The sequence below is a fragment of the Balaenoptera borealis genome (genome assembly GCF_965194805.1).
Source record: "Balaenoptera borealis genome assembly, chromosome: 12".
In the NCBI taxonomy this organism is placed as follows: Eukaryota; Metazoa; Chordata; class Mammalia; order Artiodactyla; family Balaenopteridae; genus Balaenoptera; species Balaenoptera borealis.
In genome coordinates this window covers 5,414,547-5,440,572 of record NC_138869.1, presented here as the reverse complement: position 1 = coordinate 5,440,572, position 26,026 = coordinate 5,414,547, and the positions used below count along the sequence as shown (strand labels likewise).

Genomic DNA, 26,026 nt, shown 5'->3' with positions numbered 1-26,026 from the left:
GGGAGCCTTTCTGCACAGCACATCCAAGGGAGCAGCCACTGCCGTCCACAAGATGCCGGGGGCCCAGGGCGGGGCGGAGACCCTCCCAGGCCTACAGGTTCGGTGTGTGTGAGGTCGCTCGTCTCAGCCAAGGGCAGCAGTGCCTCCTAGCCTGGACTTGGAGAGCTGGAGGGCGCTGCGCTCACAGGACAGACGTCGCCCCACCGTCCATTCCTGGGGGTGCTGGAACAGCCCACGCACTCAGCACCAAACACCCGAGCGTGCAGTTGGCACCATCACCAGGACAAGGAAGCTTTCCAGGCACACGCCTTTCTGAGGAGGGACTTCCATTGAGGCGGGACCTGGGAACCCCGTGCAAAACCAGGGCCCAAGCCTCACCCCGCACACCCCCGAAGGCACCCAAGGCTCCACCCTCCTCTCACTGGCCTCGGTAACACAGGAGAACTGAAAACCAAGAGACCACCACCAGGTGGCTTGTAAAAAGTTGGCTTTATTTGTCTCTTAGTCACCTTATCTCAGTTATGCCATTTTGGCGTCCACAGTGACAGTCCCCTGAAAGCTGGGGTCAGCCCCACCCCCCAGCGACCAGTGACCGCAGGGCAGGAGCCCGAGCCACGCAGTGGTCAGAGGCTGCAGCAGGGCTGCAGGGGCGTCAGGTCTCCGCTCGGGACTGGGTCGGACAAGGCCACGTGTGGTACAGTGGGCGCCCTGGCTTGGGGTCGATGGGCTGTGGGCCCATCCGGGCTCTGCCGCCAACTTGCCGGGTGGTGCTGGGCAAGTCTCTTCTTGTCCCTCGCTTGGCCTGTCTCCTGGGCAGCACAGCCAGTGAGGTCTCAGGGCCCCTGTGGACTCAGGCGGGTGCCAAGCCGGCCACCTTGACTGGCTCTGTGCTTTGAAGGCCGCTGTGCGCTGCTGCTGGTGGGGTCTGCTTTCTCCGCGGGGCAGGGAGAAGCCCTCAGGCTGCGGAGCTCACCTCTGCTGTCTCTGCGGCCAAGCGCTGCTGGTCCCCGAGAGGGGCCTCCCTAAAGGCCTTAAGAGAAGGTTCTAATTCCTAAGGTCTAGATGACCTGTTATTGCAAACAATTTATCTTAGACATAATTGCGAGTCTTTTCCATATAAACATGGGTGAAACGTGGCAAAAAAAAAATCTCTCTGACCCTGATTTCACCATGGATTTCACATGGAGGGCCTGGGCCCTCCTCTCTGCTGGGCAGTTTTGGTGAAAGCAGAGATCAGAGCTATCTTGTCATTTACTTCACTTGTGTTTGGTCCTAAGCACAGTAAAAATCTTCTAAAAAAATACCAGTGGGAAGTCTTCAGCCTAGAAGGTAGCATCTGAGGCCAGCCACAGCACCTCCCCTCTCGGGAGGCGAGTGGGAAGGGACACACCATGGAGAACAAGTTCAGTGACAGCGGGAGGAACTGGAGAGCCAGCACCTCAGGGTCCTCCGCACGATGTCCACTAGCTCGGCCAGGCTCGACTATGCAAAGCTGCGGCATCGTGGCCCGGCTCCATCACTGAAGAGAGAGACGGCACAGCCAGGTCAGCCCACAGGCACAGGCAGAAAAATGCACAGATGGGCGTGGTCTTCTGGAAATTCGTTCCTCTCTTTTGGAAGAAGCTCTGTCCTAAAAAACAACTTTTAAAAGGGAAAACAATTGTGTCTTCCAGAGAACCCGTTTTAAGCCAGATGTTCCCGCCTGACTGTGAAGGGGACACGCCAGGGCGCAGCCCACACGCACCGGAAGACACATGCCCTGCTCCCAGGCGCTCGCCCTCCTGCCACCCGAGACGGAGACATTTCAACACTGCTTGTGCTTCTAACCAACAAGACATGCCCTTCGGGGGGGAGCAGCCGAGACCACTGCAGTCGCCGACAGCACTGAGAATGTGCAAAGGTTAACACAAAAGTGACGCGGACACAGGGGACAGTCACTTCTGGCAGTCAGCTGAGTAAGACCTCACTTCTACAGTTCTGTTGCCAATGCCAGAATGAAAAGCGAAATTGCAAATTGAAAAATTTCTAGCACTTTAGAAAGTGGAATGAAAGAATGTGAAATTCAAACAGGTGATTAAACCAAAGTCCTCAGGCCACAGCAGCACCCCCGAGACAGCGCCCACAGCGTGGCGTCCTTGCTCCCTTGGCCGTCGTGGAGCACGCCGCCTCTGCCTGGTCCAGGAGGCACGGCTCAGAACAGAAGGGCCCCCATGCTGCCGACCTCACTCTGCTCCTTGACGAAGATTTCAAAGTACTGGTAGATGATGGTAACCGCAAGCAGGATGCCGGTTCCAGACCCAATGGCACCCAGGAAGTCAGCCAGCACGGAGAGGGCCCCGATGCAAAGCCCGCCGAAGGCCGCGGCCGTGGGGATGTACCTGGGGAGGGAGACGGGTCAGCCACGGGCCGCCAGCAGATCCCTCCAGCCTGGCCTCCCTCGCCCAGGCTACAGGAAGGGCCGGGCAGCCGACCTGCTTACCTCTGAGTTAGGAACCGGACTCCTCTAGGAGTCACTCCACGGCCCCCATAAAGTCTCATCTACTCACACCTTAATGGTCTGGACTAGGGCTTGCTGTCCAGTAAGTGGCCACACGAGTCACATGTGGCTAGTGAAATGGGACCAGTCCAAAGCAGATGTTGAAAACATCACATGAGATTTTGAAGACAGGAACATAAACTATCTCATTATGACTTTTCTTATGTCAACTTGAAATGAGAGTCTGGATATATTGGGTTAAATAAAATGTATTCTTAAAATTAATTTCACCTGTTTCTTTTTGCTTTCTTTTTTATTAAGAGATAATGGACATATAACATTTTATTAGTTTTAGGTGTATCTTTTTACTTTTTTAACGTGGCTACCAGAATACTTAAAATTTCACATGCATCTTGCATTATATTTCTATTCAACAGCAGTATAAATTCAGCTTCAGAGAATTCTTAAGGGAATGAACAAAATTGCCCAGCATCTCTGATAGGAATCAGAAAATGATCTGGCATTTGCCATACTGACTTGCAGTTGAGGTGAGCGAGCTATGGTCCCCAGGACAGACCTGGTCCTGATTACAAAACCTGATCCTGTAAACAGACTTCTACAGGAAACCATTCACGTTCATCCAGCGATGGTGGAAGAAATGAGTTGAAATAAGTTGGCTTAAAAGTCTAAGACACTCACGACGTCCGCCCCGCCCGGTGGGTCTCAGCCTCCGGCGCTGACCTTCCGGATGCTGAGCCCTCCCTGCGCTCTCTGCCAGCCTCCCTAGCCTCACCCGAACTCGACGCCCCCCGCCTCCTCCTGGAGGGCCCCTGCACGACCTGCCTGCAGCACGCTGCCCGCAGGAGCGCGGCGAGGTCCCGCGCGGTCAGCAGCCTCAGCAGCCGCCCCGCGGCCACCTGGACACACGCTCTGTCTCCCTCTGTGTGGCTGCCTCTGAGGAGAGGTGCCGCGTGCGCTGATTTGCTCTGTCCAGCACCCAGCCCTTAGCAAGCGCATCGATACTGGAAGGCCCGGGGAAGTCCGTCAGCCTGCCAGGGCCGGCCAGCACTCACCGGTTGAGCTCGTGGACCATGGACGTCTCTCGGTGGCCCCTCATCACCATCTGCTGCTCCTTCAGCTGCTTTGCAACCTGCGTGATGCCCATCAAGGGGAGGACAACGTTCAAGTTCAGACGTGGAGTCGAGGGCCAGGTAGACAGTTCACGGTGGTACCAGCCACAGACTCCCCTCCCCGGCACCCTAACGACATCGGTGAAGGTAACTTTAAAACTGCCACAAAGATGTCAGATGAGAAAGTCTAGTTTTAGTTTGGCTGCAGCTTCGCAGGCGAGCATGGATTCATTTACCCTGGGCTCCGTCCACGGCCATGAACGCTCTGGAACCGGCCCTAACGAGGACAAAGCGCCACGCGCGTTCACAGGCCACCATCCCAGGAGGGGGGACAGGCCGAGAGCCCTGATGCCACTTGCAGGAGGGAAACACCGGTCCCCGGCTGGCCCCCCCCAGAAGCTGAAGCTCACACTCACGTCTTTGGCAGAGGAGCCCGAGACCTCAATCCACGTCTTGGAGAAGAAGGCACAGGAGCCCAGCATGAACACTATGTACACGACGGCGTGGACGGGGTCTTCCAACACGGAGCCGAAAGACTCGGGAGGAGACAGGTAATAGCAAAGGCCACCAACGGGATAGGCGCGTGCTGGGCCGCCAGAGGAAGTGTCCTGGGAGGATTCGCGAGAGCCTGTGAGTGCCGTTCCCCACCTCAGCCGCAGGGCAAAGACACTTCTGAGCGGGTGGGAAAGAACAGCTTTGCCCAAGTGCCCACAGTGCAGGCTTCTTACCGAAAAGAAACCTTCATGTGAGCTTGTAATAGGCACAATTAGAAAGCATCTCTGGGTGAAACATCTGGCTTCTGAAGCCGCTGTACTTACCGACCAGGTGCCCAGCAGGCTGACCAGCAGGTTGCCACTGAAACGGGCGGACAGCATCTGGGAGATGACGTAGAGGTTGGAGACGAGGGCGGACTGCAGGATGATGGGGATGTTGGAGGTGTAGAAGAGCTTGATGGGGTAGGTGTTGTACTGGCCTCGGTAGCGGGCCGACTTGATGGGCAGGTCCACGCGGAAGCCCTGAGAAGCCAACAGAGCCAAACGCCCTCACTGCCTCGCTCCAGCCACGTGCCAGGCGTGCCCCCAGGGAGCTGCCCCAAGCGGCGGTGCCCAACCCCCACCCCCCTCCCCAGCCAGCACTGCACTCGGGGGCACACCGACAGAAGGGTCCCGACAGGCTGGCTTAAAATGCCCCCGAGCACAGCACAGTGTTCTGTCAAAAACAAAGCCCACCACGTCGTAGCCACATCTACGTGGAATACGCAGGAAGTTCTGACGGGCGCTCCAGCGCCCTCCCCGAGCCCCGACCGAGGCCGGACGGGGCCGCCACGCCCTCGCCTCGCAGCCAGCACGGCCACCTTCAGGGTGTTCTTCGTCATTACAGAAAACCTAGGCTCCTCTACTTTCCTACGAACGTAACCTCACCCTCTGAAACCCCTGGAGAATAGAAACGGTTTCCTTTATGTACTTTTTACAATCTCCCAGTGCCTAGAACAGAGTTCAGAATATAGAAGATTTAAAATAAAATCTTAACAATCCGACCCCAAGCCCGGGAAGAGATAGCCTGTCATTCACCAGGCATCGGACTAAGAGTCTTGGCTGAAGGAACAGATGTGTTCAGTCCTCAGCATGTGGTGGTATAAATACCTCTTCACAAGCATTAAACTGCTTTCTCAACTGCTGTCCCTTCTTCTCTTTTCAATGAATGTCAGGATACAAAGCGGCTGATCAGAGAATACAAAGACCAATCCAACTACAGAAAAGCAACGGGCAGTTCAGGTCTCTCATTCAGAAGCAAGTCACGCAGACTCAACAGGTCTCAGGAGGATGAGGACACAGCCTAAAAGCACCTACTAACTTGGGTAAGACAGCAGTGAGGCCTTAGGCTTTGATTACTCTTCACTTCTCTTGAGCTGTAAGACCTTGAAAAAAAATCTTCTCTATTTGCTGACAGTCCCAACCCACAGGAACACGGTTTCAGAAACGTTATATCTGCCTCAACTGTGTTAGTTCAGGCAAGTGCCCGTGATGCCACGGAACCTGCTCCTTCAAATGCCATTTCATCATTTCAGTGCGATACGATGGGTCACACTACCCCTGGGGTGTGGATGTGGGACACGCCCACCAAGCCCTTCTGAACCTTAAATGCAGATGTCAAAACTCCCCAAGGTTGGATCTGAACGCACCTGGAAGTAGATGACCACTGCAAAGACAAAGATGGTGGCGATCAGATTCATGAGGTTGGGGAGATTCTGGCGGTAGAACGCCTCGCGAAGGGCCCGGACCTTGTCTGTGCGTGTGGCCAGCAGGTGGAACAGTGCAATGATGGCGCCCTCAAACTCCATTCCTGTTACAGGCGAAGGTAAAGGAACAAGCAACTCAATTTGGCTCTAAGCTTCCTAGTGGCCAAAACCGAGAGGAGATGGAATTAGTTCTGTGACTCACAGTGCCTGCTCCTATAACCACAGGGACACAGGGAGGGCTCTCAGCCCTCGTTTGTTTCTTCTGTAGAGATTTCAACCTGCAGAAACAGGCTATTCTACCTCTTTGAATTAACTGATCTTATTTTCTTGGCTTGTGAGTCAATGGCCACCAGATGTGTGGAACAATCAACTGCGAAGTCCTAACAGCAGGGTCTGCTGAGCTCCAGCCGAAGGGGTCCTGCCTGAGGAGGGGCTCAGAGCTGCCTAACCCACGTCCCTGGGGACTCCCGGGCAGCACAGCCCCCCAGCTCTGGGGTGCAGGCTGCCCGCACGAGGCGGGCTTGGGCTCTCGGCTCCTCACACCGACGGCCAAGCAGAAAGGACAACACGTGTGCCTACCACACGGCCGATCTCTAGCGGAGTTCACGCCCTACCACAAGAGGGTGCCCAGGGATGCAGGCCAGCGACAGAGCCAGGAAAACACAGCCAGGAAGCAGAGCAAGCTCGACAGAGGCCCAAGGAAAAGAGCAAGAATGGCCTTCTTTGGTCTGGGGACCTATTTTTAGTCTCACTAATGAGATTATGTGGTCTCTGCAGGTCAGGGACTCTGTTTCCAGCATTCACTTCAAAGAAGAGTCAAATGTGCATGAATATTTATTTCTCACGGGACTCTTTTGAGTAAATAACATATTTAGTGATGAAAAAAGCTGATTTTCCTTTCCTAATAAGTCATACTTCCCTGAATGTTTAGAACTTTACATTGAAAACATCCTCTGTAACAAGATTTCCTTGGCACTCTTCGTGGGTATTAAGATAGAATACTCACATTCGCCAAGCATCTACTGTGAGCCAGGCATCACACGATTTCATGTTATTTCTCATTGAATCCTGGCAACCAAGGGCACAGCCAGCATCTGAACCCAGCTCATGAGCACCAAAGTTCCTGCCTCTTTTACAAAGTTGCCCTTTGCATAACCAAGTGTTTTGGTTCAGTGATTTCATTTTTAGAAACTTATTTACTGAGAGCAACTGTCAAAACATGTAAAGATGAACATATGAGGATGTTCACCGTCTCACTGCTGTAATAGCAGCAAAGGCTGGAAACAACCTAGACGTCCACCAGAGGAAGGCTTGTTGAAAGAACCTGCTTCATCCTTGCAGTGAAATCCACACTGTGCTCAGAAAAATGAGGCAGGATAACGTACTCTGGCAGGGCGAATGTCTATGACGTACTCTTAAGGTGGAAAATGCAAGTTACATATCATCATGAGCATAAACCCGTGTTTTAAAACACTTTACAGATGCACGGAGAAAAATCAGGAGAGGTACCGATGGAACCCTGTCCCCAGGGTCTCACCTCGGCCGGTGTTGACGGTGGTGGGGCTGAACGCCTTCCACACGATGGTCTCGCAGATGTTTGTGGCAATGAAGAGGGAGATCCCAGAGCCCAGGCCGTACCCCTTTTGCAGAAGTTCATCCAAAAGCAGGACAATTAGGCCAGCAACAAAGAGCTGTGAATGTTAAACAACAAAAGTAAAGAAACGCAGAGACTGCACTGCTGCTCCCCACGGCGTGGTGCTGTCCCCCGTCAGGAACTGGCTTCTCTGCCGTGGGCCCTGAAGGCTGAGGGGACACTGGCTGGTGGAGGCTCCTCTGTGAATTCAGAAGGGCAAGCACAGGGCTCGGGCTTCTTCTCAGGAAGAGGTCCTTTTATGCTCGATTCAGATCTGTTGTTTGGCAAGTGTGGGTGTGAGGGCGCCTCGGAAGGGGGTGCCGGCCTAACCTTACCTGTATGGTGATCAACAGGCAGATCCCAGCGCCCATTTCAGAAGGGTCTCCGTACATCCCTGTCATCACATACACGATGGACTGGCCGATGGTAATGATCATGCCAAACACTAGGAATCAGAAGAAAGCTGTTCTCAGGGTGGGCCACCCCACGGTCCTAGAGGAACCACTTACCAGACACCAGCTCCGTGCCGGGCACTGGGAGAACAAAGGTGAACACGACTGACCCTGCCCCCAAGGGGCTCGTCCAGGAAACGCTCAGCAACTGCACGGTCCAAGTGACAAGAATACACAAAAACTCAAACGCTTGCAACAAAAGCGCGTGAGCTCTTTAATTCCACCTCCTCCTAAATTCACTTCTCTTCGGTGACGGGAGGAGAGAAACAGTTGAAGCATGACAGACCTGCTTCTTATGACAGGTGTTGAAGACAACACTCAGAGGCACCCCAACCTGCAGCCCCCATGCTCAGGGCATCAGGTAGCTCGGGTTCTGGGAGAACCACTCGCCCAGGCCACCCGACAGGCTCGTGCTTCAGGTCTGGGTCCAGGGCACAGAACACTAACTGGGATAAAGTAATCCCTTCCCAGTTTGTTTAACGTGTTAGTTAAGGAAAGAACTCACAGTGCCACCAATTCACTTAGCCCACTTCTCCTGCCACAAAGCTCTCCTAAGGGAGGTTCTCCTTTTAGTAGATGGTCTTGTATCCTGTATCATTCACTACACTTCATTGTGACACACAATGGAATCCACTCATTTTTACTGAGTCCACGATGCTAGATGGATCTCTTAGTATGGGACTGGGCTTCAATTTCAGCTTTTCTGCTTAGTTTGCCAAAAAAATAAAATTTTACTCCAAAGTGCCTGTCAAATATAGTCCCTATTTGAATTCTTAAGAAGTGCTCAATAAGACTGAATTCTTAAGGCAGAAAAAACAGCAGAGAAAAGCTACAAAAATTGTCTAAGACCAAGGAGGAAACAGCTGATTTGTACTTCTGACAAATAACACACATATATGTTTAAAAATCCTGATTTGTATCTGAAACTGACAAGTTTAAGTTAGATTACTCTTTCTTACTCAACTCTTTAAACCTACTAACTTAAGATCTGTAAAACATGCTGGTATGGAAGAAAATATAACTGGGTAGGAAACTGCAAATATCATTTCCTAATTAATATATGTCAGTTCAGGGCTTCCCTGGTGGCGCAGTGGTTGAGAATCTGCCTGCTAATGCAGGGGACACGGGTTCGAGCCCTGGTCTGGGAAGATCCCACATGCCGCGGAGCAACTAGGCCCGTGCGCCACAACTACTGAGCCTGCGCGTCTGGAGCCTGTGCTCCGCAACAAGAGAGGCCGCGATAGTGAGAGGCCCGCACACCGCGATGAAGAGTGGCCCCTGCTTGCCACAACTAGAGGAAGCCCTCGCACAGAAACGAAGATCCAACACAGCCAAAAATAAATATAAAAATAAATAAAAGATTACTATAAAAAAAAAATATGTCAGTTCAGTCAGGCTGAACTTGGTGAATTCTGATGACTGGTCATTGTTACCAGTGCCGCTTATTATTTACTACTGTGCAAGTATCATTATTATCCCCATTTTTATAGATGAAGAAACTGGGACATAAGAACTGTCATCTAACTTTGCCCCAAAGTCACAGAGCTGGTAATTGGCAGAGCTAAGTTGAGAGGACCATCCTTCCCCTAAGATGAATCCTTTTAAACTCCCAGAAAAAAGAAATACAACCCTTGCCAAGTAACTACTACATGCCAGGCACTCACTGATGTTTTACACACATTATTCAAATGAATTCTTCCAACAGCTCTGAAGGAGACATTATCTCCTTCTAAGTGCTAAGGAAACTGTGGCGGCGGAGGGCGACCTCCCTGGACCATGCAGCCTCGGGGCACGACACCCGTCCCCCGCCTTGTCCAGCCGCCCCAAGTGCTCTCTGGCTAACACAGGCCACGGAGCCAGGCCAGGCAGGGCTGGCGGGCCACGGAGGTTACAACAACCCCCTCCCCCAAAAACCAAAAGGACTTCTGATGCCCCAAACTTTGCAGCAAATTCAAATTCTCAACTACAGACATCTGAACATCATCCAAAATCTCACTTACACTTCTGGGCTCCATTGAAGAGGGCTCGGTCTTTCGGGGTATCACCAACTTCAATTATTTTGGCGCCAGCCAAGAGCTGCATGATGAGGCCGGAGGTGACAATGGGAGAGATACCCAGCTCCATCAGTGTGCCTTAAGGAAAGGGGGAGGCAAAGTACAACCGAAGTTAGCATGGAGAAGCAAGACGTTATTAAGAAAATGAATGAGCGAAACTGGACCGTGTGCCCCTGATACAAACCCAGTGTGTTTCAGTTTGCCAGCAGTATTTAATTCAGAGAATAACCCCAAAATATCAGCAATCAGAGGGTAATTCAATTCATTCTGTTCAGTCTGCCAGGTAACATCTTATTCTGTTTAGGGAATCACATGGCATTTAAACTGATCGCTGCATTTAAATTCACCGTAAACAGATTCATGCTGGTTGTACAGAGATAAGAAAGGTTCGTCTCTTCATCAGTTAATAAGAAAGGATAACATTCAAATAATTTCCAGAGTCTGGAAAGGAGGCCAGTACAATTCTATCTAGTTGTGAATAAACCTCTATTTCCATTATGCTAAAATGGGCTATACTTCCAACTGATTTGGAACTTAATTTGAAACGTATTTTAAAAATGAGTTAATCAAAAGCAGTTATCAGCATAAGCATTCAAAATCCCGCTTCACCCCAAGTAGGTAACTGGTTAGAGTATACAATACACTGTTATATATTTATTTTTTGGGGGACATGTATATGTAACCTGTAGATGTGGAAAAGACGCAGCTGAGAAACAAATTACATATTCTAAAGAATGTTATCAAAACAGGAGACAGATAGGTAGAAATGTCATCATTTCAGCTGTTTAAAAAGCATTCTAGTTTTTCCATGTTTTAAGAAATTCTCTATGATGTAGACTTATCTTGCTGTTACAGGTTTTGTACTGCATTCAAAGCAACTCTGAATAGGATGACATGCCTGGGTGCTGAAGCTGGCATTTACTAAGGCTGTGTTTCAGCACAGCACGCTCTGAACCCTATGTAAAGCCAAGGCCGGTACTTTAACTGAAGGAGGCCAGTGAAGCCCGCACAGTACAGGGGATGCAGAGGGCCAGTCCTACCTCTGTTAGAGGCGAGGATCACTCTCATCCAATAGAAAGGGTCGGCTGAGTCTGAAGACATGATTCCAAACAGGGGGATCTGGAAACAAGCAGAGAGCAGCCCGCACACTTGTCTCCGGCCCCTCACATCCCCACCCCGACACTGGAACACCAAACGCGCGCTCACCTGGCAGCACACCAAGAAGATGAAGAGGGTGATGGCGGTCCATAGCACTTTCTCCTTAAACTGAATCTACAGAAGAATAGAGCCAATTAAGGAAACAAGTTATCTTCGTAAGCAGATTAACAGAAACAGACTCTGATCAGACCCCTTTCTCTGCTCACCAGAGGAGCCCTGAACACTCCAAACCATGCACCAAGCGTAAGTACATGTATTGCGTGCTTTCTATGCACAAGGCACAGATGCAAAGACCTTCGTGTGCATCATCTCATTTAATCCTCACACCACGTTAACGTTATCTTATTATTTTCCAACAAGAAAACTGAATCTTAGAAAAGCTAAGTAATTTGTCCCAAATCCCACAGCTGCAATGGGTTTGACTCCAAAGCCTGTGCTCTTAACCATCAGCATGAACAGTTCAGGATCAGACCCAAGATCAAAGAATGTTGCAATAGAAAGGGATTCCCAAATCAGACCAGCCTTTACAACACATGAGCAATGACTTCTCATTTGATAAGGTTTTGTAACTGACAAAATCTTGTTATTCTGGAGTCAACTAATTTGCAATCTGTGATTGTTTCTTTGTGTATTCTCCATGGATTTAGGGTAGAACAATGTAATAAACACTGGAAGGGTGAAAGAGAGCTGCGTGTTCAACCTACTCACTAACTACTAGTAGCATCTGTTTAACTTTAGAATAGGTGACTCTTCAGTCATCTTATGGATGACCAATAAGCATCATTAGGGAAGCTGAGACCCCCTGCCCAAGGCTCCTCTGCTCTAAAACCTAAGTGTCTTCACTAGCACCTGCTGCCTGCACAGCAAGAATGGCTTTAAAGGACTTAAAAAAACACACAGCAATTATTGTGTGGACTAAGGATCTTAACATGGAAATACCTTGTGAGCGACGGTACTAAATGGACAAAATCGTGTTCTTAAAAAACACTCTTTTAAGCTGCAGTCTGAATGAGCATGGAGTCGAAGTCCTGGCTCTCTGGTCAGCATGGGGCCGCAGTGCCTCCGTGTTGACCACTGTAGACAGGCCTCAACAAGACAACCACACAAAGGCGCAGGGACTCGACATTCAGATACTCCACGTGAAGTTGGGAGAATTCACAGAACTCGTCCTCTGGTCATCTGATCCCACCAAGAAATCAGGAGGAGACCAAGGAGGGCAACACCACGTCAGGCTGACCAGTAACACAACAAGCTTGTATGGAAATGACTCTTTATGGAAAAAGAGTGGACAATTTTTACAAGACTCCTCATTTTTAAGTAACCAAATCTCCTCTCCTGGATGCAGCCAAATTCAACAGCAAAACATCCAAAACTGTTTATCCAAGTCTTGTCACTCTACCTCTTAACAGCCCGCCACCCACCCCCATCTCCTAGGCCACTCCCATAGTTCACTCTCATGGCAGAAGCCCCTCCAGCGCTCTCACCCTCTACCCTACCCCAGAGCAGTTTTCTAATCTGTCCGGCTCCTATGGCTCCCACTGCTTCCCACCCATCCTTTCCGTTCTATCAACACTGAAGCACATCTAACACCCGCCCCCCCACCACACTGGTTTTCTCTGCCTTAGCACACTCTATATTTCTTCTTACCCTAGAATTCCTTTCCCTTCCTTCAAGGACACTTCTATTCCTCCTTCAAGGCCGCCATCAGGCATCGTGTCTTCCAGGGTTCATCCCTTCTGGAGCCACTGCTGTACCCTGCACATACTGCCACTGCTTCATGCACCACACTCAGTTACAAGGCCAAGGTCACACAGCTATCAAGAGGCTGTGTGAAGGGTGGGTCCCAGGCGGGCCTGCCTCCAGAGCCCCACCATTTCTACCACACTGAGGGCACACACACACACAACTTTGCATATTAGCCCATCAAAGGCAGCACGTATGTGGGGCAGATGCAAAGAACGTCAGAACAGAAACATATTCCTATTAATTCTGTGTAAGAACCCAATGAAACGTTTCTTGTTTCATAGCTTTACTTACACTGGTAACGCTCACTGTCTCGGCCTGAAGCTGTGCAGCAGCGGAAATTCTGATAAAGATTCAACACAGCTCTACATCTCTATCTTTCCATGTTTTAATGCACCTGCTGTAAAAGCAGGGGTCACAAAACGCCCTGATTCTCAGCAAGGTGACGGCCCACGGAAAAGGCGCAAACTCGACCGTACAGAGAAAAGTGCCTGCTCTTAGCTCCTTGTAGCAGCTGGATACAAAAAGCATCTCCTAAAAGAAAGACCCGCCCACGATCAGCTTCTGCGGGAGCTGAAGCGGGAAGGGGCGCTCAACCTGAGTATCTGAGGCTCTCGAGGCGTTACTCACTTAGGCCGGGATCCACCTCGGGACAGAGCAAACCGAGGCTCTGCCCGCCCGAGTAACTTCCACGGAGAATGCTCCAATTGAAGCTCGGCGGCTCGGTGGAGGCTCCCACCAAGCAGGCCACCCGGACCACTCTCGGGGGAAGGAGGCGTCCACTCGGCGTGTTGGGGCCACTTTAACGGGGTGCAGGCAGTTTTCTCAAGCCTTCCCCGGACTCACCTTCCGCTCCGGCTTCTGAATTTCGGGCAGGATGACACAGAAGGGCTTGATAACTTCCAGAAACTTGACTTTGGGGGAAGAAACAAGAGTAAAGTTAGGGTTGGAGGAGCCCGCGCCGCCCCGGGAAGCCGTCCGCGGGGCCAGGTTGGGCAGGGGCAGGGGCGCGGGCCGGGTGGGCTTCACCGCCGGGGGAGCGAGGTCCCGCCCGCGCCGGCCGCGCCCGGGCTGCCCCGAGGGACTCACTCGCCATGGCGGCGGCTGCTCGGCTCCGGGTCGGGCTCCGGGTCGGGCTCCGGGTCGCGCTCCGGCTCCGCTACGTTCCGACCGAGGCTCCGCTGCCGCCCGTCCTGCTCCGGAGCGCCGCGCCTCGCCGAGAGACACGTCAGTGCTAGCGCCGCGGCAGCCGCTTCCGCTTCCGCTTCCTGCCACGCGCTTCAGCCGCGCGCGCCGCCCACGCCTAGACCACAACTCCCGGCGTGCAGCGGGGCCGCGCCGCCTGTCGGAGGGAGGGCCGGCGGGGCGGGGCGGGAGGGGCGCGGGGCACGCCGGGACGGGGGTATGCGCCTGCGCAGACTGAGCCGCGAGCGCGGGGTGGGGAAGCTGAGCGGGATGCTGGCTTCCACCAGTTCCTTTCACGGCACCGGTAACTTGTTTCGCTGGTGTAGCCAGTGAGCGCCTTGGGGCCAGCCTGTCCCGGCGCCACCTCGGTGCCCGACGCCCAGCAGGTGCGCGGCGGCGGGGCCGACGGACACCCCTTTGTGGGGTCATTGAGCGAACTTGGGGCCGGTCGGGGCGCGGGCCCCGCCGACGCGGGGGAGGGGATGAGGTCGTGGTCGGGAGGCCCGGGGAGTCCGGGGAGGCCTCCCAGAGGAGGCGTCCCGGGGGAGGAACTGTTGCGAGCACGGCAGGCGCTGTGCCTGCCCGAGATCTCGGGAGAGGATTCCTGCTTGGCTGGAGCCGGGGCTGTGTGAAGGGGAGGGATAAGACTTAATGTTCTTGGGGCCGGTGGGTGGGGCGAGGGGTGCCAGACGGGGCTTTTGAAGTTTATTTCCGAGGCACCTGTGATCACGGGTGGCACGTGATAGGTAATCTAAGGGAAGAGAACTTGTGCTGTCAGCATCTAGAGGAGGTGGGCGCCGCTGCCTGGCGTTAGGGGAGGTTCGTGGAGAGCAGTCTGGAGCTGGACCAGTCGGAGTTGGAGATGCCGATGTGGCTAGATGCTTTCTGCAGTATTAATTTAGGGATTGCTGTTTCTGTTTTTCCTTTCCCTCCCATTTCTAGCAGGTAGCTAGGATTTGCAAATCTTTGCCTCAGGATTTTTTCTAAGACGGGAAGTCCTTTTGTGAAAACCTAATCTATGGGTGGAAAATTCAAATGACTGCAGGAGGCGGGCAGGAACTTCAGTGAAGTGACCCAGGTGTGGCATCACTTGATATGAATTCCTCACATAAAAAAAAGTAAGCACGACTACTGTCATAGGGCTGCTTCTGAGATGCAGCCCCATCTTGCCATCCAGGACCCGTTCTTAATCTCTTCCGGAGTTTTGACCAGAAGCTGAAACTGGCAGCCCTTGGACTCAATTCAGCAGGTAGATCAGAGCTGACATTTAGCCCATATGCACCCTGCACTATACTGATGGTGAAAATATTGAAATGCTTCATGGTAAATAGTATCATAGTAACTGTACAGTCACAATTAGCTAATATAAATTTTCATATAAACTCGGGTTTGTACTGACAGTTTTAGGACGTTAGTACCATAGAAAAAGGGCCTTCTGTTGTAGCCACATCTGAGGAACATCTTATGTCACTGAAGCGACTGTGGCTAAGTTGCATGTGTTAACAAAACAAATTGCTTTAGGAGAACCACTAAAAATAATTTTGTTAGCATAGTGTAATTCTTTTGAATTACAGTAGCAGGTGTGCAGTGTATTTATACTTATACACTTAAGATTTTATTACAAATGTTAAGAACAAATACTAAAGTGAAGAGGCAACAAAATCTGGATAAATTTTTTAATAGTTTCATATATAATAAATGTGAGTCTTGTTAATCTGCAGAACAAAGAAGGAATTACAGTAGTAGTGAGTCCCAGCCTGGAACTTGTTTTGATACTGTGCAAGAATCTGCACAAAATAAAACTTGTATTAAATACATTTTATTACATAAAATCTGTATTTCTGGAGTGAAAAATGACGATTTTTTTCAACCAGGCATTTGTGTTAGCGCTGATGACAAAGTTTGGCTGCAAATAGTGCTCAAAAGTTATGTGTTAAAAGATCAAAGTGCTAAACATGTATATTTCATCAGGATGCTGTTAAAACGTGTGGTTCAAGTGAAAAAAATTTGTGGTCATTAATGAGGAAGAAATTTAAAATATAATCAGTTTCATATATTAAACATTTGAAAACTTAAAACTCCCAAAATGTCATGAAAGTGAAGATAAAGCAGTCAAAAAGATACAGAGGGACTGTCGGAATTTTTAGCACTGCATAAAATTGAGCATTTCCATGAAAATATTTAATAGAACTTCTAAAGGAATAGTATTGATATGGGGGTGGGTACTGTGGACTCACTTTTTACAAAATAGATGTATCTAATGAGAAAACAACTTTTTGGAAAACAAAGCAGTGCATTTTAAATCATCTTCAAGGAAGTTTCATTTGCTTCACATAAAAGTGTTTTAATAATTTGCTTAAAATACAAATTTCAATATTTTGAAGATAATGGTTTTTGTTGATCTTATGACACTGGGAGCTGCATTTAATACAGTGTATTGAGCTTTCTTGGTGGGAAAAAATATATATATATATATACAATGGAAAGATAACTTTTGTAAAAATATCATTGGAATATTTTACAACTTTGAAGAGGTCATTGGATTTTGTACAAAAAGTGCCAGTGAAATAATGCTAGGAAGAGTCTGGAGTTTCAGCCAAAAGTTTAGAAAAAAATGTGGATATTTTAATTTGTCACTAAGTGATCAAATTTAATTAATTTTGGATAAAGCAATACAAGATATAAGTTAAGTAATTCTCATGTTTTTCTCATAAATTGTATTTCTTACCATGCATCAAATATATATCAGAAAGAACTGCAAATTAAGTACTGGAAATTGCACCTTGATGGACAGCTTGAAGTGTGAGAGCGGCAGAAGCAGTTTGGAAATCAGTATGTTCTGTGTGTTCACCGTGATAGAAGCTGAAGTGCAGAGGTTAGCCATCGAAGAATATAACTTTAGGAGTGTTGGCCTTAATAAAAGATGTGTTTTAATGGAAATATCAATATTTTAGCTTTATGAGGAAAATCATAATTATTAGAGCTGACATTGTTTCAGTGGACTCTGGAATGATTGAACATTATTTGTAACGTAATGTTCAATCATAATGTAATGATTGAACAATACTTGTAAATTATTGTAGTCTGGTCAGGCTTCTATAACAGAACACCACAGACTGTGTGACTTCTAAACAACAGGAATTTATTTCTCATAGTTCTGGAGGCTGGGAGGTCAGGGCGCCAGCACGCCTGGGTTCTGGTGAGAGCCCTCTTGCAGGTTGCAGACTGCCGACTTCTCGTGGCAGACAGCAGAGCAGAGGAAGCAAGCTCTCTTGGGACTCTTACAAGGGCTCTAATCCTCATGACTTCCACCCTTATAACCTCATCTAACCCTAATTACCTCCCAAAGGCCCTGCCTCCTAAAATCATCACATCGTGGGGGTAGGGGGGTAAGGCTTTAACATGAATTTTGGAGAGACACAACATTTGTTTATGTTTGCATAACATAAACAAGTAAAGGAAACTTCGAAACGGAAGATACAGATATGAAAAGAAGATAGGTACACTGAAACAAAATGAAGCATCAATTCCAATAGAAAAACTATTGGATCGTCTAATCAATAATATAAAAAGGGTTTTGATGGAGAAATGAATGAACTTTTCAGTTGCATCCTGAGATTTGGCTAACTGGTTTGTGAAGCTCCATGGATTGAGGTTGAACACAGTAGCAAATTCAAGAAGTGATTTTTGTGACTTAGTTATAGTAGAAATATCGAATATATAAAAGTCTCAGACTGTTTGACTTGCCTGGAGGGTCTCTGGAAGACCCCACTTGCAAAGCTGTCTTCATTTGACCTGACTTGGAGCTCAGAGTTCCTCCAGTGCAAAAAGTCTTCTCCCCAGGGCATTTCTCACAAACATGTAGAGGCAGCTGTTGAACTTCACAACTGCCTGAGGCAGTGAATAATGCTTAGGACAAACAACAGGCTAGCCAAAAAGCTGAAAGGGAAAAACTGGGGCATGGGCAGCCGGGGCAGCTTTGAGAAGCTCCAAAACATCCTGCTCTTCTAGAAGGCCACACGCACAGGTGGAGGAGTCACGTGCCTAAGGCTGTGACATGCTCAGGAAAGCCCTGGGAAGGCCCTGAGCTCTCCTCGGGCCAGCCTCCAGGCTCCGCACAGCAGGAAGTGAAGGCTTAGGCAGCGTTGTCCAGTGCTGGGCCCCTCAGCACACACTGGGAGGCTTGCTGGGCCCAGGGGCTCAGGAAATGCCTGTCTAATCACTAGCTGACCACTAAGCTATCTCTGCAGAGACTTCAGTGGTCACATGTGCCTTTACAGGATCAGTTCAGACAAATCATGAAACACAGCAACAAAAATAAAGGCAAACCTTGGGGAGGGGCGAGAATCTGATTTCCACAGTTGCTACATTATATTGCTTAGAATACCCAGTTTTCAACAAAATATTATGAAACATGCAAAAAAAGAAAAAGAAAAGAGAATATGGTCCATACACAGGAAACAAAAGCAATCCATAGAAACTGTTCCTAAGGATGTGCAGACGTTGGACTTACTAGACAGAGACTTTAAGTCAGCTGTTTTAAATAAGTACAGAGTTAAAGTAAAGCATGTCTAGAGAATTGAAGTGTGAGAACACTGTGTCACCAAATAGAGAATATCAATAAAGAGATTATAAACATAGGAATTTGGGAGTAAAAAAATATAATGAGTGGAAAATTCACTAGAGGGCTCAACAGCAGATTTCACTAGGCAGGGGAAAGAATCAGACCTTCAGGATCAATTGAGTTTACCTAGAGGAAAAGAAAAGAGAGCAAACTAAACCCAAAGCAAACAGGAGGTATATGATAATTGCTAGTATTGATGAGCATGAGACCTACGAAAGGGGCTCAGTTTGGTGCAGTAGATAGTCTTTCTTGAAGGGGATCATGAGGTGTATTTTATATACACTTAGATTCCCATTATCCCAATAATAATAACAAAGTGTGTTATTGGTCATGGGCTAAACTCTGGAACATTCTGCTGGGATGTCTCTTATTGGTAGCAGTTATATTGCAAACAGTCCCTCGAGTTGTGTGCAGTTACCTTCTTTGTCCTCTGTGTAAGACCTTCATTCCTTCCTAAGAAACCACATTTAAAGTCCAAATGGATTCCATCTGATTTATATAAAAGCAAATCATTACTAACAGATTACTCACTGCACTTTACTGTAATCTAGTCACGTACATAATTTTGTTCTTTACAACATGACAGTTAAATCCTGTTGGTCTAGAAATATACTTACTAGAAAATATTCTTCCATGTTGAGGGATAGATGAAGTGTTTCTGCAGGAGTGACCCATACTTCCAAAGCTCTTTTGATGAACCTGGGGTCGACTTGTATCTGTCTTCTCGGGGTTCAGCTTGGATGGACAAGGAAGCTAGACGGCGGACATGACCAACAGAACAGTCAATGAACATTGACTAAGACAGCAGTTAAAAACAGCATCACCGGTAGGGGTTGAGGGTAGCAGTTTAGGTGGCAGATTCAGGCCCAGTTTGCAATTAAGCTCATGAAATGCAAGATTTGGTTGAGCAATTGAACTGCAGGACGGATGGAGATGCTGCTGGGCCTTGGGACACCTAGAACCAGAGGCCAAGAGCCACTGTTCCTCACCGTTGCATGTTTCTGCTCAGAAACTTCATTCTTTCCTATTGCATTGTTTTCCTTCATAAAGCAGGAAAAATGGATGTCCATAACTTAGGAGTTTCAAGTCTTCCTGTGGGGCTCACAAGTGCAAATGCTTTCTGGGGTCAGGGGAGTACCATAATTGAGTGAAGGAAGCTGGGTATGCAATGCGGGGTGGGGGGGGCACCGTGGCAAACTGAATCCCAAATTCAGCCTTTGGATTTTTCCAAAGAGGCCTGGCATCTGTGTCGAGGTTTCCAGCCTGCATCTCCTCAGGACAGCCCCGCCTAGGAGAGTGGGAGTGCCCCCGAAAGCCTGTGCTAGCTCGTGGTCTTGAAGTGTCTTCTCAGCCACAGTGGCCGCTGGGCACAGAGCGAGGCCAGAGGACGTCAGGTGTAGCCAGGCTTTAGGTCTCACCAGCAAGGAGGCAGAAGGAGAGGGTGCAGCGATGTTTTCTCGCTGGTAGGAAGATGGGGGCGAGTCCCTCCTTCTGATTAGAAAATAACTCAGGGCATTACAGAACATTAGAAGATACATAAATGTACAGACAAGTGGTGGAAAAGCTCCGTAATCTCCCATCTGGAGAGAGTGTTGGTCGGTTTCCTTTGTCTTTGTTCCTTACGTACTTTTAATATAACTGTGACCGTGTGTCGTTTTGTATATTGCTTTTGTATCAAATCATTTTTGATTTTCAAATATTTTAATATTTAAATAAGTATTCTAAGTATTATTATATTGTGTATTGTTTTCCTACTGTCTCACATTTTTTCCATAAACCTCATTCTAATATTATATTCATGGGAGGTACATCCAGGGAGGCACCATGGTGTTCCGTAACGATTTCCCTGAAGTTAGGGGTTTAGATTGTTCACTGTTTTTTTCCTATTATAAATCACACTGGGATGAATATCTTCATGACCAAAATGTTGCCTACATATCCTATTATTTACTCGGGATAGAATTCCAAAAGTGGGAATTTCTGGGTGGGTCAAAAGCAATAAACATTTTTAAAGTTCTTGGTGTGTATTGCCATGTTTCTGAAGATGGACTGTATCTATTTTGACTCACAGTATTTGGCAAATGATATTTTAAACCTGAAAGGCCCATGTTCTCAGCTGGGTTGAAAGAGGGCTGTGTGCAGGCATCTTTGGATCCAGGCTGACTTGGCCTGCAGGAACAGCTCCTGGACCTTCTAGAATGTTCCCACCCTTCCCCGCAGCCGCCTCCTTGTGCTTGGGGCCTGTGGTTTTCTGCAGGATGGTGTCGCTGCCAACTGATGCCAGCCCAGAAGCTCGTTGGCTGTCAGTGTTAACCGACCCTTTCTAGTTGGTCCCCGGTAAGGGTCCTCCTGCCCCGAGTCATGGGAGCCGGCAGGATGCGAGTGAGTTCAGTTCGGAAGCAAAGGAAAGCTTTATCCTTTGATAAAGGATAGAATGGAGGGGGGCGGAAAGGAAAGAATGGAGGGGGGCGGCTCACGCCCGGGACACGCCCTCCCTGAAAGGCCGGTGCGGCGCTGCTTTATAGGTTCCTGTAGTTCTCGCGGGGTTGGCGCACATCGCGGGATCCGTGCTCCCGCAGCGTCTCTGCAGGCGGCCATTTCCCACGAGGAGCTCTGCCCTGAGGTGCCCGGTGCGACGCTTCTGCACGTGGCCTCCTGTGAGCGAGTGAAACTAGACTAAGCACAAAGGAAAAAAAAAAGGTTAGACTTTATTTTATTACCCAAATTCTCTCATTTCTCGGGAACTGGGCGACAGTTGCGGACTGCGGCCTGGGGCACCCCAAAGCCACCTGGCACGCTGCTGACCGCCAGGTGCACGGGGGCTGCTCTGAGCACCTTCCAGGCCTCACAGCCTCCGCAGACCAGTGGGTGCCACGTTTCCTCTCTGCTCCCACCACCTCCTGCAGGGACGCTTGGCCGGCTCCCTTCAAGGGAAGGGCTGGGCTCCGCAGGCCTCCGGCCCCAGGGGAGGGGAGCCCCGAGGCGCCGGGCTGAGCCTCCTGTCTGTGCGCTGCCCCTGCTCTGCCTCGTTAGCTCTGGGAAAGCAGGTCAGCCGCCTGCCTTCATGCTCGGGCTTCTAGCAAAGGGCGCCGGGGGCTGCTCGTCAGTGTTTGCTGAGTGAATGACGGCAGCACTGCTGAGAGTCGCAGGGTTAGAGGGACGCCCGGCGCCCAGGGTCCAGTGTCCCTCCGCCGTCCTGAGTGACCAGGGTCGGGGCCGGACGGGAACGGGCCCGGGGGTCAGGCCTGGGGCCGTGGTAGCTGCTGTGTCTTTCCTGTCTCCTTTCCAAGCTCGGCTTCCTCCTCCGAGGAGGTCAGGGCTGCTGCGGGAAGTGGCCATAGACAAGAGGCGGTGTGTCTGTGTTCTGATGTGCAAGAGGGACTTTGCTGTGACACAAGGGGCTTGAAAGACAGGTGCTCTGGAGCGAGAAAGGGTCTGCTGAGTGCGCTTAGCTCCCGTGGGGCAGATCCGGGGTGGTCCGGCAGGGGGGACGCCTTCCATGTGCGAGGCAGGCCTGCATCTTCGTGCTCAGCCCAGACTTCTTTGAAGAGCACTGTTGTCGAGATTTCGAGTTCAGGCTTTGGAGTCGGAAGGCCCGGCTTCAAACCCAGGTGTCTGAAGAGCCCTGGCACTGCGGGCAGGTAGCTTAACCCCAGTCGTGATCTCCTGAACTGTGTCGCAGGGCTGAGAACTCAGTGAGCAAAAGTGTGTAAAGCACTTAGCATGCCGTCAGTCGGTAATTGACGGTCCCCTTTGTGCCCACAAATCACTCCCCTGAGTTTTGTTAAAGCAATTCTTTATTAGTGAGAACCCACTGGAAATTAGTGTGCGTCTAAAAGGACTCAGAAAATTAGTATATGAGCAAGGAGGGAAAATCAAGTTTGTCCCCTTGCTTCACAAACATTCTCCTTGCCTTGTTTCCTACTGTGTTTAACAGAATCATCACTTTCCTAATTCCCAGGCTCTGAAATTTGAACCCATCTCACTGCTCTGTTGTGGTCATCACGTGCACATCCAGCACTGACCTCCTCCATGTCTTCTGGCCCATCCCCCGCCATCACCGCCCTTGTTTGGGCACAGCGTCCGCTGCCAGGACAACTGCATCACCCAGTAACTGTCCTTCCTCCCTCCTGGGTGGCCCTGTCCAGTCCACCCTCCACAGGCTTCTAAAGCGCTCCTGTCCATTGCTCACTTGTCCTCCATGGTGTCTGTATCACTTACGATTACGTTTGGCTGCTTGTTATGGAAAATCCCAAATAACAGCAGCTCAGACACTTCATTTCTCTAACTTTCAAGGAGTCTGGAAGTAGCTGTCCCAGGGCTTCGGCCAGTCTCCGTGGTCTCAGAGGCCCAGGCTCCTTCTATGTTATTGCTCTGCCACGTGTGACACCTCATAGTCCAACATAGCTGCTCAAGCGCCAGCCATACATCTGCATTCCAGCCAGCAGGAGGGAGGAAGGGAAAGTCACACTTCCTTCCTTTAAAGACCTTCTTTAGAAATTGCACACACAACTCCCACGTATATCTCGTAGGCCAGAATTTAGTCCATTCTCACACGTAGCTGCAAGGGAGGCTGGGGCATGTATAGCTTACTCTGACTAAAACACACAGCATGAAAAGTGTGCGCATGTGTCTATACCTGGGTCACCATACCGAGGACCAAGACAGAGACCCTGAGTGCCTCTGTAGGCTCCCTGTGTGGCTCCCAGTTTCGAGATCTCCCCCAGGTAAGCACTATCCTGACCTCTGTTGCTGTCCATGACCTTTGCCTATTTTGGAACTCTGAGTACATTGAAGCGTTCAGCATGGCATCTTTTGTGTCTGGCACTCAGCCTATGTCTGTGAGAGTCATCCTTGCTGTGTGTGCAGTAATTTGTTTTTTTTTTTTTAAATGCTCTGTGGTTTTCCACCACAATCTATTTACCCCTGTTCTTGTTGATGAACATTTGGGTTGTTTCCAGTTTGGGGCTATTTTTAATAGAGCTGCTTTGAATATTTGTGTACAGGTCTTTTCATTTACCTTGGGTCTGTATCTGGGAGCAGAATTGCCGAGTCTAGATGTCTGATCATTGTTTCACACGGCTGTGCATTCAGCTGACATCCATAAACACAGTGCTCCATCATTATGGAAGAAGAGAACAACAGGTACTGAGCGTCACCAGCAGCTCTGTGGGGTACCACTGCCCACACGTGGAACCGAGCCCTGTTGGCGCTCAGACAGTAGCTCACTGCAGAAGCTCCTCGCCTGTCTCCCCAGCCTCAGCCCTCACCCCGCCCTGCCCTGCTCAGTGCTCTTCCTCACACCTACTCTGTCTGCTGGGATGCGTCCTCCTCCTCCTCTTCCCCAACCTGCAGGCTACCCTCTGCTCAGACAAAACCCACGCATCACAGCACAGGTGTTTCCACCTAACGCAGCCTCCCCCGCGCCCCCAGGTTGGGCCCGACTTCTTCATGCCATCTGCTTCCACTGTGTGTTGTACCTTGGCAGCAATGGAGCACATTTGCCTTGTTATAATTATCTCTCAGCACCCCAGGACTTAGAATTGGCAGGGTCCTTGGAGGTCCTGAAAGCCCACGGGAGCTCGGAACTACTTCTGAGATGGCTGATCGGCATCCCGGGGAGACGTCCAGGCCTTTACTTTCCCATCAGTGCTCTCCTTTCTTCCCCCTTCCCTCCCTGACCCGGCATCTCAATAAATAAGAACTGATGGCCTAAGATCTAAAAGAATAGATCTTAAAAGTTCTCGTCGCACACACACTCGAAGTTTGCAATGATATATGGTGACAGATAATAGCTAGCCTTACTGTGGTGATCGTTTCTTTTTTTTTTTTTTTTTTACAGGTCTTTTGTCTCCCTAGGTAGGTTTATTCCTAGGTATTTTATTCTGTTTATTGCAATGGTAAATGGGAGTGTTTCCATAATTTCTCTTTCAGATTTTTCATCATTAGTGTATAGGAATGCAAGAGATTTCTGTGCATTAATTTTGTATCCTGCAACTTTACCATATTCATTAATTAGCTCTAGCAGTTTTCTGGTGGCAGTTTTAGGATTCTCTATGTATAGTATCATGTCATCCGCAAACAGTGACAGTTTTACTTCTTCTTTTCCAATTTGTATTCCTTTTATTTCTTTTTCTTCTCTGATTGCCGTGGCTAGGACTTCCAGAACTATGTTGAATAATAGTGGTGAGAGTGGACATCCTTGTCTCGTTCCTGATCTTAGAGGAAATGCTTTCAGTTTTTCACCATTGAGGACAATGTTGGCTGTGGGTTTGTCATATATGGCCTTTATTATGTTGAGGTAGGTTCCCTCTATGCCCACTTTCTGGAGAGTTTTTATCAGAAATGGGTGTTGAATTTTGTCAAAAGCTTTTTCTGCATCTATTGAGATGATCTTATGGTTTTTATTCTTCAATTTGTTAATATGGTGTATCACATTGATTGATTTGCGTATATTGAAGAATCCTTGCATCCCTGGGATAAACCCCACTTGATCATGGTGTATGATCCTTTTAATGTGTTGTTGGATTGTGTTTGCTAGTATTTTGTTGAGGATTTTTGCATCTATATTCATCAGTGATATTGGTCTGTAATTTTCTTTTTTTGTAGTGTCTTTGTCTGGTTTTGGTATCAGGGTGATGGTGGCCTCATAGAACGAGTTTGGGAGTGTTCCTTCCTCTGCAATTTTTTGGAAGAGTTTGAGAAGGATGGGTGTTAGCTCTTCTCTAAATGTTTGATAGAATTCACCTGTGAAGCCATCTGGTCCTGGACTTTTGTTTGTTGGAAGATTTTTAATCACAGTTTCAATTTCATTACTTGTGATTGGTCTGTTCATATTTTCTGTTTCTTCCTGATTCAGTCTTGGAAGGTTATACCTTTCTAAGAATTTGTCCATTTCTTCCAGGTTGTCCATTTTATTGGCATAAAGTTGCTTGTAGTAGTCTCTTAGGATGCTTTGTATTTCTGCGGTGTCTGTTGTAACTTCTCCTTTTTCATTTCTGATTTTATTGATTTGAGTCCTCTCCCTCTTTTTCTTGATGAGTCTGGCTAATGGCTTATCAATTTTGTTTATCTTCTCAAAGAACCAACTTTTAGTTTTATTGATCTTTGCTATTGTTTTCTTTGTTTCTATTTCATTTATTTCTGCTCTGATCTTTATGATTTCTTTCCTTCTGCTAACTTTGGGTTTTGTTTGTTCTTCTTTCTCTAGTTTCTTTAGGTGTAAGGTTAGATTGTTTACTTGAGCTTTTTCTTGTTTCTTTAGGTAGGCTTGTATAGCTATAAACTTCCCTCTTAGAACTGCTTTTGCTGCATCCCATAGGTTTTGGGTCG

The 26,026-nt window shown here is 48.9% G+C and overlaps 1 protein-coding gene and 1 long non-coding RNA gene across 6 annotated transcripts; both read right to left on the bottom strand.

Moving 5' to 3' along the window:
• Positions 1–470: 470 nt before the first annotated feature.
• Positions 471–14,126, bottom strand: SEC61A1 (SEC61 translocon subunit alpha 1). Of its 2 annotated transcripts, XM_082346654.1 has the most exons (12): positions 13,975–14,126; positions 13,732–13,799; positions 11,191–11,256; positions 11,025–11,103; positions 9,931–10,062; positions 7,814–7,923; positions 7,383–7,536; positions 5,789–5,949; positions 4,425–4,622; positions 4,023–4,214; positions 3,550–3,626; positions 471–2,378 (listed from the first exon to the last, which is right to left on the bottom strand). In XM_082346654.1, exons 1-12 carry the CDS (start codon positions 13,979–13,981, stop codon positions 2,192–2,194), a joined length of 1,431 nt encoding a protein of 476 aa, XP_082202780.1. In that variant the 5' UTR covers positions 13,982–14,126; the 3' UTR covers positions 471–2,191. The 2 variants fall into 2 exon arrangements, with proteins under 2 accessions (XP_082202780.1, XP_082202781.1); XM_082346655.1 differs by lacking the exon at positions 11,025–11,103 and having other exon boundaries at positions 13,975–14,046.
• A 169-nt stretch (positions 14,127–14,295) lies between these two features.
• On the bottom strand, positions 14,296–24,508 carry LOC309607131. 4 transcript variants are annotated; one of them, XR_014232268.1, is made up of 3 exons: positions 19,312–24,508; positions 17,818–19,183; positions 14,296–16,982 (listed from the first exon to the last, which is right to left on the bottom strand). It is a non-coding gene; the product is annotated as an uncharacterized lncRNA (long non-coding RNA). The 4 variants fall into 4 exon arrangements; XR_014232269.1 differs by having other exon boundaries at positions 14,298–18,820; positions 19,113–19,183; XR_014232270.1 differs by having other exon boundaries at positions 14,298–19,183; positions 19,312–19,447; positions 19,684–24,508.
• Positions 24,509–26,026: the final 1,518 nt, after the last annotated feature.